This window comes from Leucoraja erinacea, chromosome 9, assembly GCF_028641065.1.
Source record: "Leucoraja erinacea ecotype New England chromosome 9, Leri_hhj_1, whole genome shotgun sequence".
NCBI lineage: Eukaryota > Metazoa > Chordata > Chondrichthyes > Rajiformes > Rajidae > Leucoraja > Leucoraja erinaceus.
In genome coordinates this window covers 25951511-25966882 of record NC_073385.1, presented here as the reverse complement: position 1 = coordinate 25966882, position 15372 = coordinate 25951511, and the positions used below count along the sequence as shown (strand labels likewise).

Below are 15372 nucleotides of genomic sequence, written 5' to 3'. Positions count from 1 at the left end.
ATCCACAACTTAAACTAAGGGACACATCTCCTTAGAAATGTAAAATGTGATTAGTTGAAGAGTTTTTATGGGCTTTCACGCTGTAAAGGTTTCACATTATTCTCCACACTTGGCTTCTTCAATGATGTTGACTGGATACCTGTTTGATAGCTTGTGAACATTTTTTACATTTATTCAATGTTGCTTCATCCCGCTGTGTCTCAACGCCTCACCGAACAGCATTGGTTATTGCACATTAATCACACCGATTTCCGTTGTGCTTTTGGCCTAATCTGTTCCTCCTGTTGTGCACGAACATATTTTAAAATCAATGACTATTTTCTAAACAGGGGGAAATAAAGATCCTGAAATTGAAGAATCTTCGGCCCAAGGATTATGCAAATTATAGTTGCATTGCGTCAGTCAGAAACGTTTGTAACATTCCCGACAAGATGGTCTCATTCAAGCTCAGCAACGCAACGGGTAAGTAGAGTCATAAACCTGTGTGGATAAATGATGCCTGTCCAGCTTAGGACTTTGTCTACGAAGGAACTGCAGATTCTGGTTTAAACCAAAGATAGACACAAAATTCTGGAGTAACTCAGCAGGGCAGGTAGTCCTTCGCTTGGGCAGCTTACACCCCAGTGGTATGAGCATTGACTTATCTAACTTCAAGTGACCCTTGCATTCCCTCTCTTTCCATCCCTCCTCTTCCCAGTTCTCCGACCAGTCTTACTGTCTCCAACTTCATTTTATCTCTTGTGTTTAAGAGGGAACTGCAGATGCTGGAGCTCTTGTTTGCCTTGTTGTTCCCTTCTCCCAGCTAACAATGATCTATTCTACATTTTCCTTGATCTCAATTCCTTGCACTGTTTTCACACCTTCACACAACATTTTCTATGTATCTCCCTCCCCCCTGCGTCACAGTCTGAAGAAAGGTCATGACACGAAACATCACCCATTCCGTCCCCAGTGATGCTGCCTGTCCCGCTGAGTTACTCCAGCATTTTATGTCCATTTTCAGTTTTAGACTTTGTTCTGAAGAAGGGTTCCGATCTGAAAAATCACCCATCCTTTTTCTCCAGAGATGCTGCCTGGCCCTTTGAGTTACTCCAGCACTTTGTGTCTATCTTCAGCTGCAGACTTTGTTCTCTTGATATTTGCTCTACATCAACCAAGTTTTTTTTAAAATTGATTGTACTCCTGAAAGTGCTCTGCAAGTTCCCCGTGTGCAGGCCTGCACAAGCACAAAGTGATGGGCTCCTGGGAGGAAGAAGTGATCTGTTTAAATGTTTGGGAATAGGATGGTCCATTACTTGTTCATAGTATGCCTTTCAGACTGAGTGTCAAACCAATGCTTCAATTATATCTACCCGCTGCACAAAACACACAACTTTCCTTTTAACGCTGACTAAAGAATCCACAACTGCTGGAATCTGGAACGAAAGGCCAGAACCTTGAAAGAACCGAACAAGTCAAGTTCAAAACTTTGGACTTTGTCTACGAACAAAACAAGTCAAGACTTCAGTAAGGCCTTTGACAAGGTTCCTCACGGAAGGATGGTTAAGAAGGTTCAATTGTTGGGTATTAATGGTGGAGTAGCAAGATGGATTCAACAGTGGCTGAATGGGAGATGCCAGAGAGTAATGGTGGATGGTTGTTTGTCAGGTTGGAGGCCAGTGACTAGTGGGGTGCCACAGGGATCTGTGTTGGGTCCACTGTTGTTTGTCATGTACATCAATGATCTGGATGATGGTGTGGTAAATTGGATTAGTAAGTATGCAGATGATACTAAGATAGGTGGGGTTGTGGATAATGAAGTAGATATTCAAAGTCTACAGAGAGATTTATGCCAGTTGGAAGAGTGGGCTGAAAGATGGCAGATGGAGTTTAATGCTGATAAGTGTGAGGTGCTACATCTTGGCAGGACAAATCAAAATAGGATGTACATGGTAAATGGTAGGGAATTGAAGAATGTAGGTGAACAGAGGGATCTGGGAATAAACAGTTCCCTGAAAGTGGAATCTCATGTAGATAGGGTGGTAAAGAAAGCTTTTGGTGTGCTGGCCTTTATAAATCAGAGTATTGAATATAGAAGTTGGGATGTAATGTTAAAATTGTACAAGGCATTGGTGAGGCCAATTCTGGAGTATGGTGTACAATTTTGGTCGCCTAATTATAGGAAGGATGTCAACAAAATAGAGAGAGTACAGAGGAGATTTACTAGAATGTTGCCTGGGTTTCAGCAACTAAGTTACAGAGAAAGGTTGAACAAGTTAGGGCTTTATTCTTTGGAGCGCAGAAGGTTAAGTGGGGACTTGATAGAGGTCTTTAAAATGATGAGAGGGATAGACAGAGTTGACGTGGATAAGCTTTTCCCACTGAGAGTAGGGAAGATTCAAACAAGGGGACATGACGAGAATTAAGGGACAGAAGTTTAGGGGTAACATGAGGGGGAACTTCTTTACTCAGAGAGTGGTGGCTGTGTGGAATGAGCTTCCAGTGAAGGTGGTGGAGGCAGGTTCATTTTTATTATTTAAAAATAAATTGGATAGTTATATGGACGGGAAAGGAATGGAGGGTTATGGTCTGAGCACAGGTATATGGGACTAGGGGAGAATACGTGTTCGGCACGGACTAGAAGGGTCGAGATGGCCTGTTTCCGTGCTGTAATTGTTATATGGTTATATGGTTAAGTTAACCTGAGCGGACAGTGGAAGGATTGCCAGTGCATAGCAGTACAAGGGAAGTGTGGGACAGAGGCAGGTGGGTGGCAGGTAGAACCAGATGGGCAGAGAGGTGATCCAGATGGAACCCGGGGGGAGGTGAACAAAGGGGAAGAAACCTAAGTGGACAAGTGGGCGGCTGTAGGAGAACAACAACATTGGGAAATTCAATATTTATACCATTGGTTTGTAAGCATTGGCAGATTCCAGCATACTTAACAGTGGTGACACCAGGCAGAATTTGACACTGAGCTGATAAATGAAATCCTACTCGGTCATAGGGAGAATTAAATGCAGCACAGTGGTGTAGCGGACCATATGGAGTTTGTACATTCTCCCTATGACTCTGCAGGTTTTCTCTGTGTGCTCTGGTTTCCTCCCACACTCCAAACGCATACAGGTTTGGAGGTTAATCATCTTTAGTAAAATAGGAAATTGTCCCCAGCGTGTAAGACAGTGCTAGTGTACGGAGTGATCGCTGGTTGACACGGACATGGTGGGCCGAAGGGACTGTTTCCGCAATGTATTTCTCTACCTGAAATAGAAGACAGACTGGAAATGAGTGCAGGCCAATGAGCACAAATCCTGCTGCATATGTTGATTTACATTACAATTTTGGGGAAATCTGTCCAACTGGAAAACGTGATGCACGAGACTGCCAACTGCCAAATTTACGTGCTGTAAATTTATTAACTGCAGGACCAGATTAATTCTTGTGGGTAGACATGGGGTGATTTAAGTGCATTTCATGATATACGGATATGCCGTCTCAGCTGTAGCTGGTGGACAAGATTCTAGCACTGCACAATCTTACTGCTGAAACATCTGCTTGGTGAAAGTATTGTTTTGCTTTAATGGTGAGATTTTGTATGGATTCACTGCCACATTTAGCACAATTTGCAATGAACCTACACTGTACCAAGGCAGTCATTTCTGCCATCACAGCACCATGTTTATCTGTGTCCCAAGAGCACTGTGGTGATGCAGTCACTGTCTGTTGACATTAATATCCATCATACAACCTCAACTCAAATCAATGGGCTCAATGTTCATTATTGCCATCTGTTTTCCAGTTCTGGTGAATGTAACCTTCTTGAAGCTGACAGCATTAGTTTAAGTTATTCACTGCCACTGATAGGCTCGTGGGGTATAATTGATTTTGACTTTATACCTCTAATGTATATCATTGATTGTTACCTTAAACTCCATCATGCATCATTATTCTTACAGACCATTTGCTGAACCTAGATAGATATGTTAGTATGATAAATGTGTCTGGGACTTGAAATAAATATCTATTTTCAAGGCACTGCAATTTTATGAGTATTGTTGATGTTATTCAATTTGAGTTGTCAAAGAATGTAGGTTAAAGGTGATAGTTCTGTACTGAGGAGTGTGGCAGGGTTATTGCTTGAACACAAAACATAGTGAATTAGTTTATAATGGCTACATTGGGACATAATGTTCTTCACAATAGGGGGTTTCTAAATGTAACTACAAACATATTGATGTTTCTCACTTCTAATTGGAAATGGTCAGCATGAGCAACACAAATATGCATGGTTTGATTGGTGATCTTTGAGGAAGGCTTCAAAATAGTGTTGATTTTCCTGGAAAAAAGGACACAAACTGCTGGAGAAGTGAGCAAGTCAGGCAGCATCAAAGATCCTCTAGAATCTTTGGGCAGCATCTCTGGAGAACATGGAAAGGTTTTAGGTCGGGACCCTTATTCAGACTGATTGTTGGGAGTGGGGGGGAGGAGAAAGCTGGAAGAGAGGAGGAGCAGGACAAAGCCCGACAAGTGATACATGGATACGTGGGGGGGAGAGGTTGATAGGCAGATAGCAGACAAAGGCCAGTGATGAAAAGGTGTGAGCTGCGAATTGTGAAGCAAGAGGAAGAACTGTAGGTGAATGGGAGGGGTGGGGGGATGGATAGGTGCAAGTCCAGATGGGGCACAGGGGAGAGAGTAGGGGAGAGAAAGAAGGGGTGGGGTTGGTTTGTCACCTAAAATTGGGGAATGCAATGGAGGAGGCTCAGGACAGAATGGTCAGCATGGGAATGAGAAAAACGAATTAAAATGGGAGATACAGTTGGCCGAGCGCAAGTGTTTAGTGAAACGTTAGGAACTCGTATTCCATTAGTTACTCGCAGTTACTCCATCACTTTGTGTCTTTTTTGTAAACTAGCATTTGCAGGTTCTTGTGTCTTTATTTTCCTGGTAATAATCATCAGAATAGCTGTAATATTGATGGAAATTATACTTCTGTTCAAACAGATTTTAAATGCCTTCCTTGGATTGTAGAACAATTTGCAGAATATTGAAAATATAATTTTTAATTGTTACCATTGTACCAATAGGATTATGATAGATTATGATAGATTTGCTTAACTAAATGGAATTTAATATTTCTATTTGTACTATGTTTTAAAACATAGTATTCATATATAAAGTTCATGCATCTAACATATGTGGGGGGAGACCCGTGATCAGAATAAATATTGTACCGTTAAATTGGACTCAATCTCAAAATGGGACATTATTGTATAAAGCTTTTGTCATTGTAGATATTTGAAAATATTTATCTGTCTCTGTGCCTGTCTGTCTCTTTTGTTCACTCTCCCTCTCTCCATCCATGTCAATATAACAGAGGCTGTCATCCACCCATCTGTGAAACACCGATTTTGAGATTACATTCAACCATTCCTTAGTAGTTTTGGAGTTTCTGTAAGCTCAAGTCAAACTAATAGGAAAAAGTTATGTGGGCCAGTAGCAATTGCAAACCATAATTTTGAGGACCATCTTCACAGAAAAGCAAACTTGCTGATGGCTGGAACACAAACTACATTTTCTGAGTTCATTAGCACATGGGTGAAGCTGAGAAGCGTCACGAGCAGCTGCTTGATAATAAGACTCTAGATGGACATGGACCACTATTGTTCTGGAAAGGTGCTTTAATAAACTCAATTCAGCTAGACTGTGATGATTTCTATGTAATAACTATGTTTTTTTCTTTTGTTCATGAATAAAGGAAGCGGTATTTATCTTTTAAAATTCTATCGCTGTGGTTGGATCATCCCACCACACCAGATAATTTCCTATTTCCCCCCAAGCCTGGTGATCACCAGTAGAGGCAGGAACAATAGCAAACACTGTTCTCCCTGATGGAAAACATATGGGATGGCAGGGAAGAACTGAGTACGTTCACACACAGCTCATTGCACAAGCCTGTTTAATTCTATCGTCATCAGGATAGCATTCACAGCAACTAGACCTACAGAAATAAGGCAGCACTGTGCCACAGTTCGTAGTGCCGCTACTTCAAAGCACCAGAGAGCCAGGTTTGATCCTAACCTTGGATGCTGTCTGTGAGGAGTTTGCATGTTCTCTCTATGACTGCGTGGGTGACCTCTGGCTTCTCTGGTTTCCTTCTACATCGTGCAGGTTTGAATGTTAATTGGCCTCTGTAAAATTGCCCCTAGCGTGTCGGAGGTGGATGAGAACATGGGATAATGTTGAACTAGTGTGAGCGGTTGATTCTTGGTCGGGGTGGACTCCAACGGTCCTGTTTCCATGCTGTATTGTTAACTCCAAGGGAGAATGCTAGGACATCCCAGATTTGCAGTGAAAACATGCCGAGATTTAAAAAAAAAATGATATGCGCATTTTTGAGACACCAATTGAAAAAATGATGCATTTGAAGATGTTGGAACTCATGAAAGATGCAAATTCAACCTGTCTTCAAAAGTCTGGTAGCTGAGAGGCTTGTACAATCCAGCAACCTTTAGAGTTGGAGGTGATTGACCAGCAGAGTGGTGGCATGTATTTTATTTTTCTTCCAGATATGCTTTGTTTCTTTCTAAGTGGCCCCAGTTAATTGAATGTTAGAGCCGTGATTGTTATGTTGTTTATGGTCACTGTTATTTTGAAAGTAGAAATGGAATTCGTTCTGAACATGGGTGCATTGGTTTATACCCTTTTTTCAAAGTAAACTGAAATATTCATGTTTATTTATTGGTGGGTAATTTTACATCCTATCTGATCACTAAGCCTTGCGATAATTCAGTCCATCAGTAGTGTTGGCAGAACACAGAGATATATTTGCAGAAATGATGTGAACAGTCTTTGGAAAATAAATACAGAAACAGTTAGAATTATGCAGCAGGCCGGTTAGCCATTGTGAAGAGAAATAAAGCGTACTATATATGGGCGGCACGGTGGTGCCGTGGTAGAGTTACTGCCTTACAACGCCAGAGACCTAGGTTTGATCCTGGCTAAGGGTGCTATCTGTACGGAGTCTGTACATTCTCCCCGTGACCAGCGTGGGTTTTCGCCGCATGCTCCGGTTTCCTCCCACACTCCAAAGACGTACAGGTTTATAGGTTATTTGGCTTCAGTAAATCATAAATTGTCCCTCGTGTGTAGGATAGTGTTAGTGTGCGGGGGTCGCTGGTCACCACGGAATCGGTGGGCCATAGGGCCTATTTCCGCCCTGTATATCTAAACTAAACAAATATATGCTGGTTCTTTGTAATTCTGCCGTCGCACAATATCTTATGAAAATGGATCCTGTAGTATGGTACTGAAGAAATTCCAAAATAGTTTATGGGAAATATTTACAACTCAAATTCAATGAATGTCCAGAGATGATCACACATATTACATCTTTATATTTGAACATTATTCTTAATATAGATATGACCCAATTATATTTAAAATGCAATTGACAACAAAATATAAAACTTTAGTCTAATGTCTTGTTTAAATGTTGTACTGTAATTGAATTTCTGCATGGAAAGATTATACAATACAATACAATTTATTTGTTATTATTTGAACCTCTTGAGGTTCAAAGAAATTTGGTTTCTGCAGTCATACACACAAGAAAAAAGAACCAAGACACAACACAATTTACACAACCATCCATCACAGCGAATCTCCTCCTCACTGTGATGGAAGGCAAAGTCTTATCTCTCCCCTGCACTCCCCCCGATGTCAGAGCCAAAGTCCCCAGCGGGCGATGGTAAGTGTCCCGCGGCCATTAAAACCGCGCCGGGCAATGCAAGGCCGTGCTCCGTGTCTTGGTGTTGGAGCCTCCGGCGGGTGATGGTAAGTCTTTTACCTGATAGTCTTTTACAATACAGGGACAGTGACAATATCTTCACTATGTTCAAAATCACGTGAGAGCCAGGGCTTAGTCCAACAGTACGTTGCCGGTTGTGTAGGAAGGAACTGCAGGTGCTGGTTTAAATTGAAGATAGACACAAAATACTGCAGTAACTCAGCGGGACAGGCAGCATCTTTGGAGAGAAGGAATGGGTTACTTTTTGGGTCGAGACCCTTCTGAACTGAGATCAGTCTAAAGAAGGGTCTAGACCCGAAATGCCACCCATTCCTTCTCTCCATTGTTGCTGCCTGTCCGGCTGAGTTGCCCCAGCATTTTGTGTCTAGCCTAGTGCATTACCTGTTAGCATGTTCGAGCCATTGCCGCAAGAGTCAGACTCCAAACTCAAAGTATATAAACAGACAATACTGAAAATACTCAGCAAGATAGACTGCGTCTGTGGGAAGAAAAACAGGGCTAACATTTCAGGTCAAAGACTTTCTGACAAAGTTCTAACTATGGGTCTTCAAACATAATGTTAACCTTCTAGTCTTCCACAATTGCAGTTGACATGTTAAGCATTTCAATCATTTTCTGTTTTATTTTATTTTCCTGGCTTTCACAGTTGTTTTAAATGTTCATGGCAAATCCATTTGCATTCTCTGATAAGAATGTGCTCTGCACACCTCTACTTTAACGTATTGTAGACAGGATTGCTAACTCAGGCCTGCCATACACATGGAGGATTCATTATGTCATCTCTCAACTGAAATATTTAAGAAAGAACTACAGATGCTGGAAAAATCGACGGTAGACAAACATGCTGGAGAAACTCCGCGGGTGAGGCAGCATCTATGGTGCGAAGGAAATAGGCGATGTTTCGGGTCTAGACCCTTCTTCAGACTGATGTGCCCCCCACCCATATCAGTCTGAAGAAGGGTCTCGACCTGAAACATCGCCTATTCCTTCGCTCCACATATGCTGTATCAACTGAAATAACTCAATCTGGTCAAATAATTATGCGTCCTCAACTTCAGTAATTTTGCAACAAAGAACCAAAGATGTTTTAAGAAAACAAGATCAAAGTACTTTTTGTAAACCTGAAGGTGTTATTCTCACTGGAGATGCACACAGCTGTGCCCAGGAGGTTGCCCACCAATTTCTGACTCTTTGTTTATTTGTGAGAGCTGGGAAATCTAAACCGTGAAGCTATTCTCCGACTGGAAGGCAGCAAAATAAATTGATGTATCAGCCTCCAATGCCTCTCTGAGGTGTGCACTCCTAAAACCGCACCGCATTGTGCATGGACTGATAAAATGCCAATTTAAGTGATGCATTTCTTACTGTGTCATCAAACCTTGACAAAAATAAATCACCTTATCATGACACATTGTAGGAGCAGAATTATGCCAATCATCCCATTGAGTCTGCTCCCTCATTTGATCATAGCTGATCTATTTTTCCCTCTCAAATCCATTCTCCTGCCTTTTCCCCATAATCTTTCACATCATTGCGGATGACACACAGCTGCGTGGCAGTGTGAGCTGCGAGGAGGATGCAATGAGGCCGCAGGGTGACTTGGATAGAAACATAGAAAATTAGGTGCAGTAGTAGGCCATTCAGACCTTCGAGCCAGCACCGCCATTCAAAACGATCATGGCTGATCATCTAAAATTAGTACCCCGTTCCTGCTTTTTACCTACATTCCTTCATTCCTTTAGCCCCAAGAGCTAATAGGTTGGGTGAGTCGGCAGATGAATGGCAGATGCAGTATAATGTGGATACATGTGAGGTTATCCACTTTGGTGGCAAGAACAGGAAGGCAGATTACTATTGGAATAGTGTCAGATTAGGAAAATGGGAGGTGCAACAAGACCTGGGTGTGCTTGTACATCAGTCACTGAAAGTAAGCATGCAGGTACAGCAGGCAGTGAAGAAAGCTAATGGCATGTTGGCCTTTATTACAAGAGGATTTGAGTTTAGGTGCAAGAAGGGCCTACTGGAATTGTTCATGGGCCTGGTGAGACCGCACCAGCAATTTTGGTCTCCTAATTTAAGGAAGGGCATTATTGCTATTGAGGGAGTACAGCGTAGGTTCACCAGGTTAATTTCCGGGATGGTCGGACTGACATACAGTGCATTCAGAAAGTGTTCAGTCCCCTTCACTTTTTCCACATTTTGTTACGTTACAGCCTTATTCTAAAATGGATTAAAACATTTTTTTAACGTCAATCTACACACAATACCCAATAATAAAAAAGCGAAAACAGGTGTTAAATTTTTTTTGTAAAGTAATCAAAAATAAATAACTGAAATATCACATTTACATAAATATCCAGACCGTGTACTCAGCACTTTGTTGAGGCACCTTTGGCAGCGATTACAGCCTCAAATCTTCTGGGATATGACACTACAAGCTTGACACAATTGTATTTGGGTAATTTCTCCCATTCTTCTCTGCAGATCTTCTCAAGCTCTGTCAGGTTGGATGGGGAGCATCGATGCACAGCTATTTTCAGGTCCAAAGATGTTCGATCACGTTCAAGTCCGGGCTCTAGCTGGGCCACTCAAGGACATTCACAGATGTCACAAAGCCACTCCTGTGTTGTCTTGGCTGTGTGCTCAGGGTCATTGTCCTGTTGGAAGGTGAACCGATGACCCAGTCTGAGGTCCAGAACACTCTGGAGCAGGTTTTCATCAAGGATCTCTCCGTCCTTTGATCCGTTCATCTTTCCCTCAATCCTGACTAGTCTCCCATTTCCTGCCTTTGAAAAACATCCCCACAGCATGATGCTGCCACCATCATGCTTCACCGTAGGTATGGTATTGGCCAGTTGATGAGCAGTGCCTGGTTTCCTCCAGACATGATGCTTGGCATTCAGGCCAAAGAGTTTAATCTTGGTTTCATCAGACCAGAGAATCGTGTTTCTCATGCTATTTGGCAAACTCCAAGCGGGCTGTCATGTGCCTTTTACTGAGGAGTGGCTTCTGTCTGGCCAATCTACCATAATGTCCTGATTGGTGGAGTGCTACAGATATAGTTGTCCTTCTGGAAGGTTCTCCCATCTCCACAGAGGAACTCTGGAGCTCTGTCAGACTGACCATCGGGTTCTTGGTCACCTCCCTGACCAAGGCTATTCTCCCCCAATTGCTCAGTTTGGCCGGGCAGTTAGCTCTATGAAGAGTCCTAGTGGTTCCAAAGTTCTTCCATTTAAGAATGACGGAGGCCACTGTGCTCTTCGGAACCTGCAATGCTGCAGAAATTGTTTTATACCCTTCCCCAGATCTGTGTCTCAACACAATCCTGTCTCAGAGGTCTACGGACATGGTTTGGTTTATGCTCTGACATGCACTGTCAACTGTGGGACCTTATATAGACAGGTGTGTGCCTATCCAAATCATGTCCAATCAATTTAATTTACCACTGATTGACTCAAATTGTTGTAGAAACATCTCAAGGGTAATCAATGGAAACAGGATGAACCTAAGCTCAATTTTGAGTGTCATAGCAAATACTTATGTAAATGTGATATTTCAGTAATTTAATTTTAATTACTTTGCAAACATTTCTAAACACCTGTTTTCGCTTCTTCATTCTGGGATATTGTGTGTAGATTGATGATAAAAAAAAAAAATTAATCCATTTTAAAATAAGGCTGTAACGTAACAAAATGTGGAAAAGGTGAAAGCGTTTGAATACTTTCTGAATTCATTTATGATGAAAGAATGGGTCGACTGGTATTTACTGGAGATTAGATGGATAAGAGGGGATCTTACAGAAACACATACAATTCTTGTCAGGCTAGAAGCAGGAAAAATGTTCCCGATGTTGCGGGAGTCCAGAACCAGCGGTCACAGTTTAAGAATAAGGGGTAGGCCATTAAGAACTGAGATGAAGAAAAACATTTTCACCCAGAGAGTTGTGAATCTGTGGAGTTCTCTGCCACAGAAGGCAGTGGAGGCCAATTCACTGGATGTAGGCCATCGAATGGCCTACTCCTGCACCTATTTTTCTATGCTTCTATTACTATTCAAGAACCCGTCAATCTCCACTTTAAAAATACACAATGACTTGGCCTCCACCACCGTCTGTGGCAATTAATTCCACTGATTCAACACCATCTAGCTAAAAAATGTCCTCCTCATCTCCATCTTAACGGTACACCCTTTTATTTTGAGGCTGTGCAGTGGTGGCGCCATCGGGTGTAGCAGCCTTGCCTGCAGCTCTTCGTCCTTTCATCATTTTTTTATTTTCAGTTTGAGAGTGTTCTTCTGACTCCAGAGTTCCATCATCCAGCGAGAGGGCCTGAAACATCGGGCCGCCATTGTGGCAACTGTGGAGGCCTTAATAGGCCCCGACCATGGGTGAACATGAGGAAGAGGACTGAACTTTGTTGCCTTCCCTCACAGTGGGAAACGTTGATTCCGCTGTGGGGGGATGTTTTTATGTTTAATGTTAAATTCTATACTGTTGTTTATCTTATTTGTGTGCTGCATGGTTCTTGGTCCTTTGTCCTTTGACCTTTGCCCTCTGGTCCTAGACTCTCCCACGACTGGAAATATCCTCTCCGCATCTGCTCTATTGACGTCTTATTTTTTAATGTAGCTCTGACATCCTTCATGACATGAACAGAAAAGAAAAATCGGCAAGAATAGTTTGTAATCATATTAAATGACAACTTCTGTAGCATGAGCCCAAATGCTTTCCTGTTGGAGGAACTCGGCAGATCAGGCGTCATCTGTGGAAGGAAATGGATAGAAGGCGTTTCGGGTCAGGACCCATCTACACGGAGTAGTGGGGAGAAAGCTGTAAAAGAGAGGTGGAGATTGGGCAAATCTTGGAAGTGATAGGTAGATACAGTTGCGGGAGGGGGGAGTTATTTGCAGATATATGGAGAAAGTGACAAAGGCTGGAGATGAAAAGGAGACAAAGGGGTTTCAGATAAGGGAAGAAGAATAGGTGTGAAATGTGTGTAAGGGGATGGGGGAATGGAAAGGGGGAATAAAAGGAGAAATGGGGCTTGGGGATGGGAGTTGGGCATACAAAGAAGAGGAAAGGATCAAGATGACGAGGGTGGTGGGAGAAATGTGTGTGCACTGGTTTGGGGGTCAGAGCAAAGAGAGAGAGAGTTTGGGGGGAATTCCTTGAAATTCGTGAATTTAATCTTCACACCATTGGGTTACAGGCTACACAAGCGGAATGCACGGTGCTGTTCTTCCATTTTGCATGCGGCCTCACCTCTTTTGCAATGGGGGAGGCCAAGGATAGAAAGGTCGGTATGGGGAATGGGAAGGGTAGTTACTGTTGAATCGGTAGCAACCGTAAGCTCGTGCAGCGATGGCAGCGCCTAGTCTACACTTGGTCTCACCAATGTCAAGGAGCACTGAATACCTGGTGGAAGAGGTGCACGTGAACTGACTTGCCCGGAAGGGCTGCTGAGTTTTTGTATCCAGTTGGATAGTTGCCCCTGGATCCCATGTGATCTAACCTTCCAGAGCAGTTTACCAGGCAGAACCATACAAAAGCTTTGCTGAAGTACCTCCACCCACTTGTCAGTCATCCACTCCCTCCCCATCTGCATCAACCTACCACTTGGCAGGCTTTGTCCCAGCTCCCTTTTCCTGCTTTCTTCCCCCCCCCCACTCAGTGTGCAGAATGCAACCTGAAACATAATCAGTTCATTTACATTCGCAGATGCTGCCTGGCCCGTCGAGTTTCTCCCGGACTTTGTTTTTTTTGCTTAAGATTCCAGCATCGGAAGTTTCTCATGTCTCCAAATTCCGTGACATTATATTGCATATGTAACATTAGGTGTGTACCCCTTTAAGAAGTGTACCATGTGACTATTTGTTCCCAGTATTCCTTGGTGAGAATTGATGGGGCTGAAGACAGAAAATTAGATGTTCCTTGCTTGTAAGTTTTTGGTTAATAAGGTACTCTGTTACTTTAACTTACCAAATATTCTGTTGTATCTTAGAATGTGACACTGATATAAATTCCATTTTATAATATCCAATAGGTTTACTGCAAGGCCAACCATGGACTCATCTTATCAGAGATATTCTCTTAACAATCATTCCAGTTCTTTCTGTGCAAATGATGCCTGACCTGTTGAGTGTTTCCAGCATTTTCTGTTCTTTTTATTCAGATTTCTAATCTCTAGTTTTTGGTTTGAATAAAACTTTGTTGCAAAAGACATGCCTAGCGTGGGGCTAATTAGACTGGACTGTCAAAGAGCTAATATCAGTACAATGGATCAAATGGCCATCTCCTGGATTTGCAAAATACAGATCATTGAAGGAGAATTTTAAAATATTTTGAGCATTGAAGTGAGAAATGAAAGCTTCAATGTGAATGGGGCACACCACAATTTATGAAGCAATTGAAGTGACCCTGCATCATAAATCTAAAATCTGGGCGGGCCTTCTCCATTGCCAGAGTGAGGCCACACTGGAGGAACAGCATCTCACATTTTGCTTGGGTGGCTGCAGAGAGAGAGGATGCATTAGTGATGAACTTTCAATATTTTCTGCACCCTGGAACAGCTTGAGTTGAGTAGCTACATTATCACTGATTGGCAAAGAAGCAAGAGGAAACATAGTGAATTCCTGACCACTTAAAACCCTGAGATCAGTTGTCAGAAAGGGTTTGGAAATTAATTAAGGATGGAACAATATTCTTTCAAAAGTCATGACATCATTAAACAGTGTCAATTTTCAAAATGAGGGATCAAATCGTATTTGACAGATTTAATTTGCTTGAGGAGGTAAATATGAGGGAATTAGTTGTTGTAAATCTAGATTTTTAGGAGGTATTTGATAAGTCACTGTAGGATAATTTATTTTATAACTTATGGATTTAAGGGGTTGGGTGCAGATTTTTATAGTGCATACGTTTTGGACAGAAGTCTTCTTAAAAGACGGAAAATGCCGAATGAATTAAGGTCTATTTTTCCAGATTGACTGTCGACAACAGTACCCCTCAGCTCTTTAGTTTTTTCAAGATTAATCATCCAGAATTGTAACATCCCCAGGTCTCCTCAAGAAACAAGACCAGGCGGAAATAGAACTGTGAGGAGGGTTGTAAATGTAGAAGGACGAGGAGAAAAACAGGATATTTTAAAAATGGTACAAACCAATTCTATGTTGGTGTTTAAAGGGATCGCGGTTTTACCTTTAATATCTCTGCTGGAATCCCATTTATGACCCAATATTTATCTTGTCTATTCAAAAGAGCCTCCTAACTGCTTGACTGCTTACAAATGCTGCAAATCCAATGTCAAGGGCAGTACTGTGGAGGTTTCAGCAGCAGGTTATTATAAATATCTGTTAACCAACCCACATAGAGTCTCTGAGCAACTCTACATGAAATTAGCTAGGACAATCCACCACCAGTCAGTCATATATCTACATTAGTCGCATCTGTCTGTGTTTGGCCCATATCCCTCTAAACCTGTCCTTTCAATGTACCTGTTGAAATATTTCATAAATGTTGCGATAGTACCTACCTCAACTGCCTCCTCCGGCAACTTGCTCCATACACCCACCATCCTTTGTGTAAA

The 15372-nt window shown here is 42.2% G+C and overlaps 1 protein-coding gene across 1 annotated transcript in view; it reads left to right on the top strand.

Moving 5' to 3' along the window:
• mdga2a (MAM domain containing glycosylphosphatidylinositol anchor 2a) overlaps positions 1-15372 on the top strand; it is an 845563-nt gene that overhangs the window by 337908 nt on the left and 492283 nt on the right. Inside the window, exon 5 of the mRNA XM_055640389.1 lies at positions 330-462. Within this exon, the coding sequence (XP_055496364.1) occupies positions 330-462 (133 nt within the window). The remainder of the gene's footprint in view (positions 1-329; positions 463-15372) is intronic.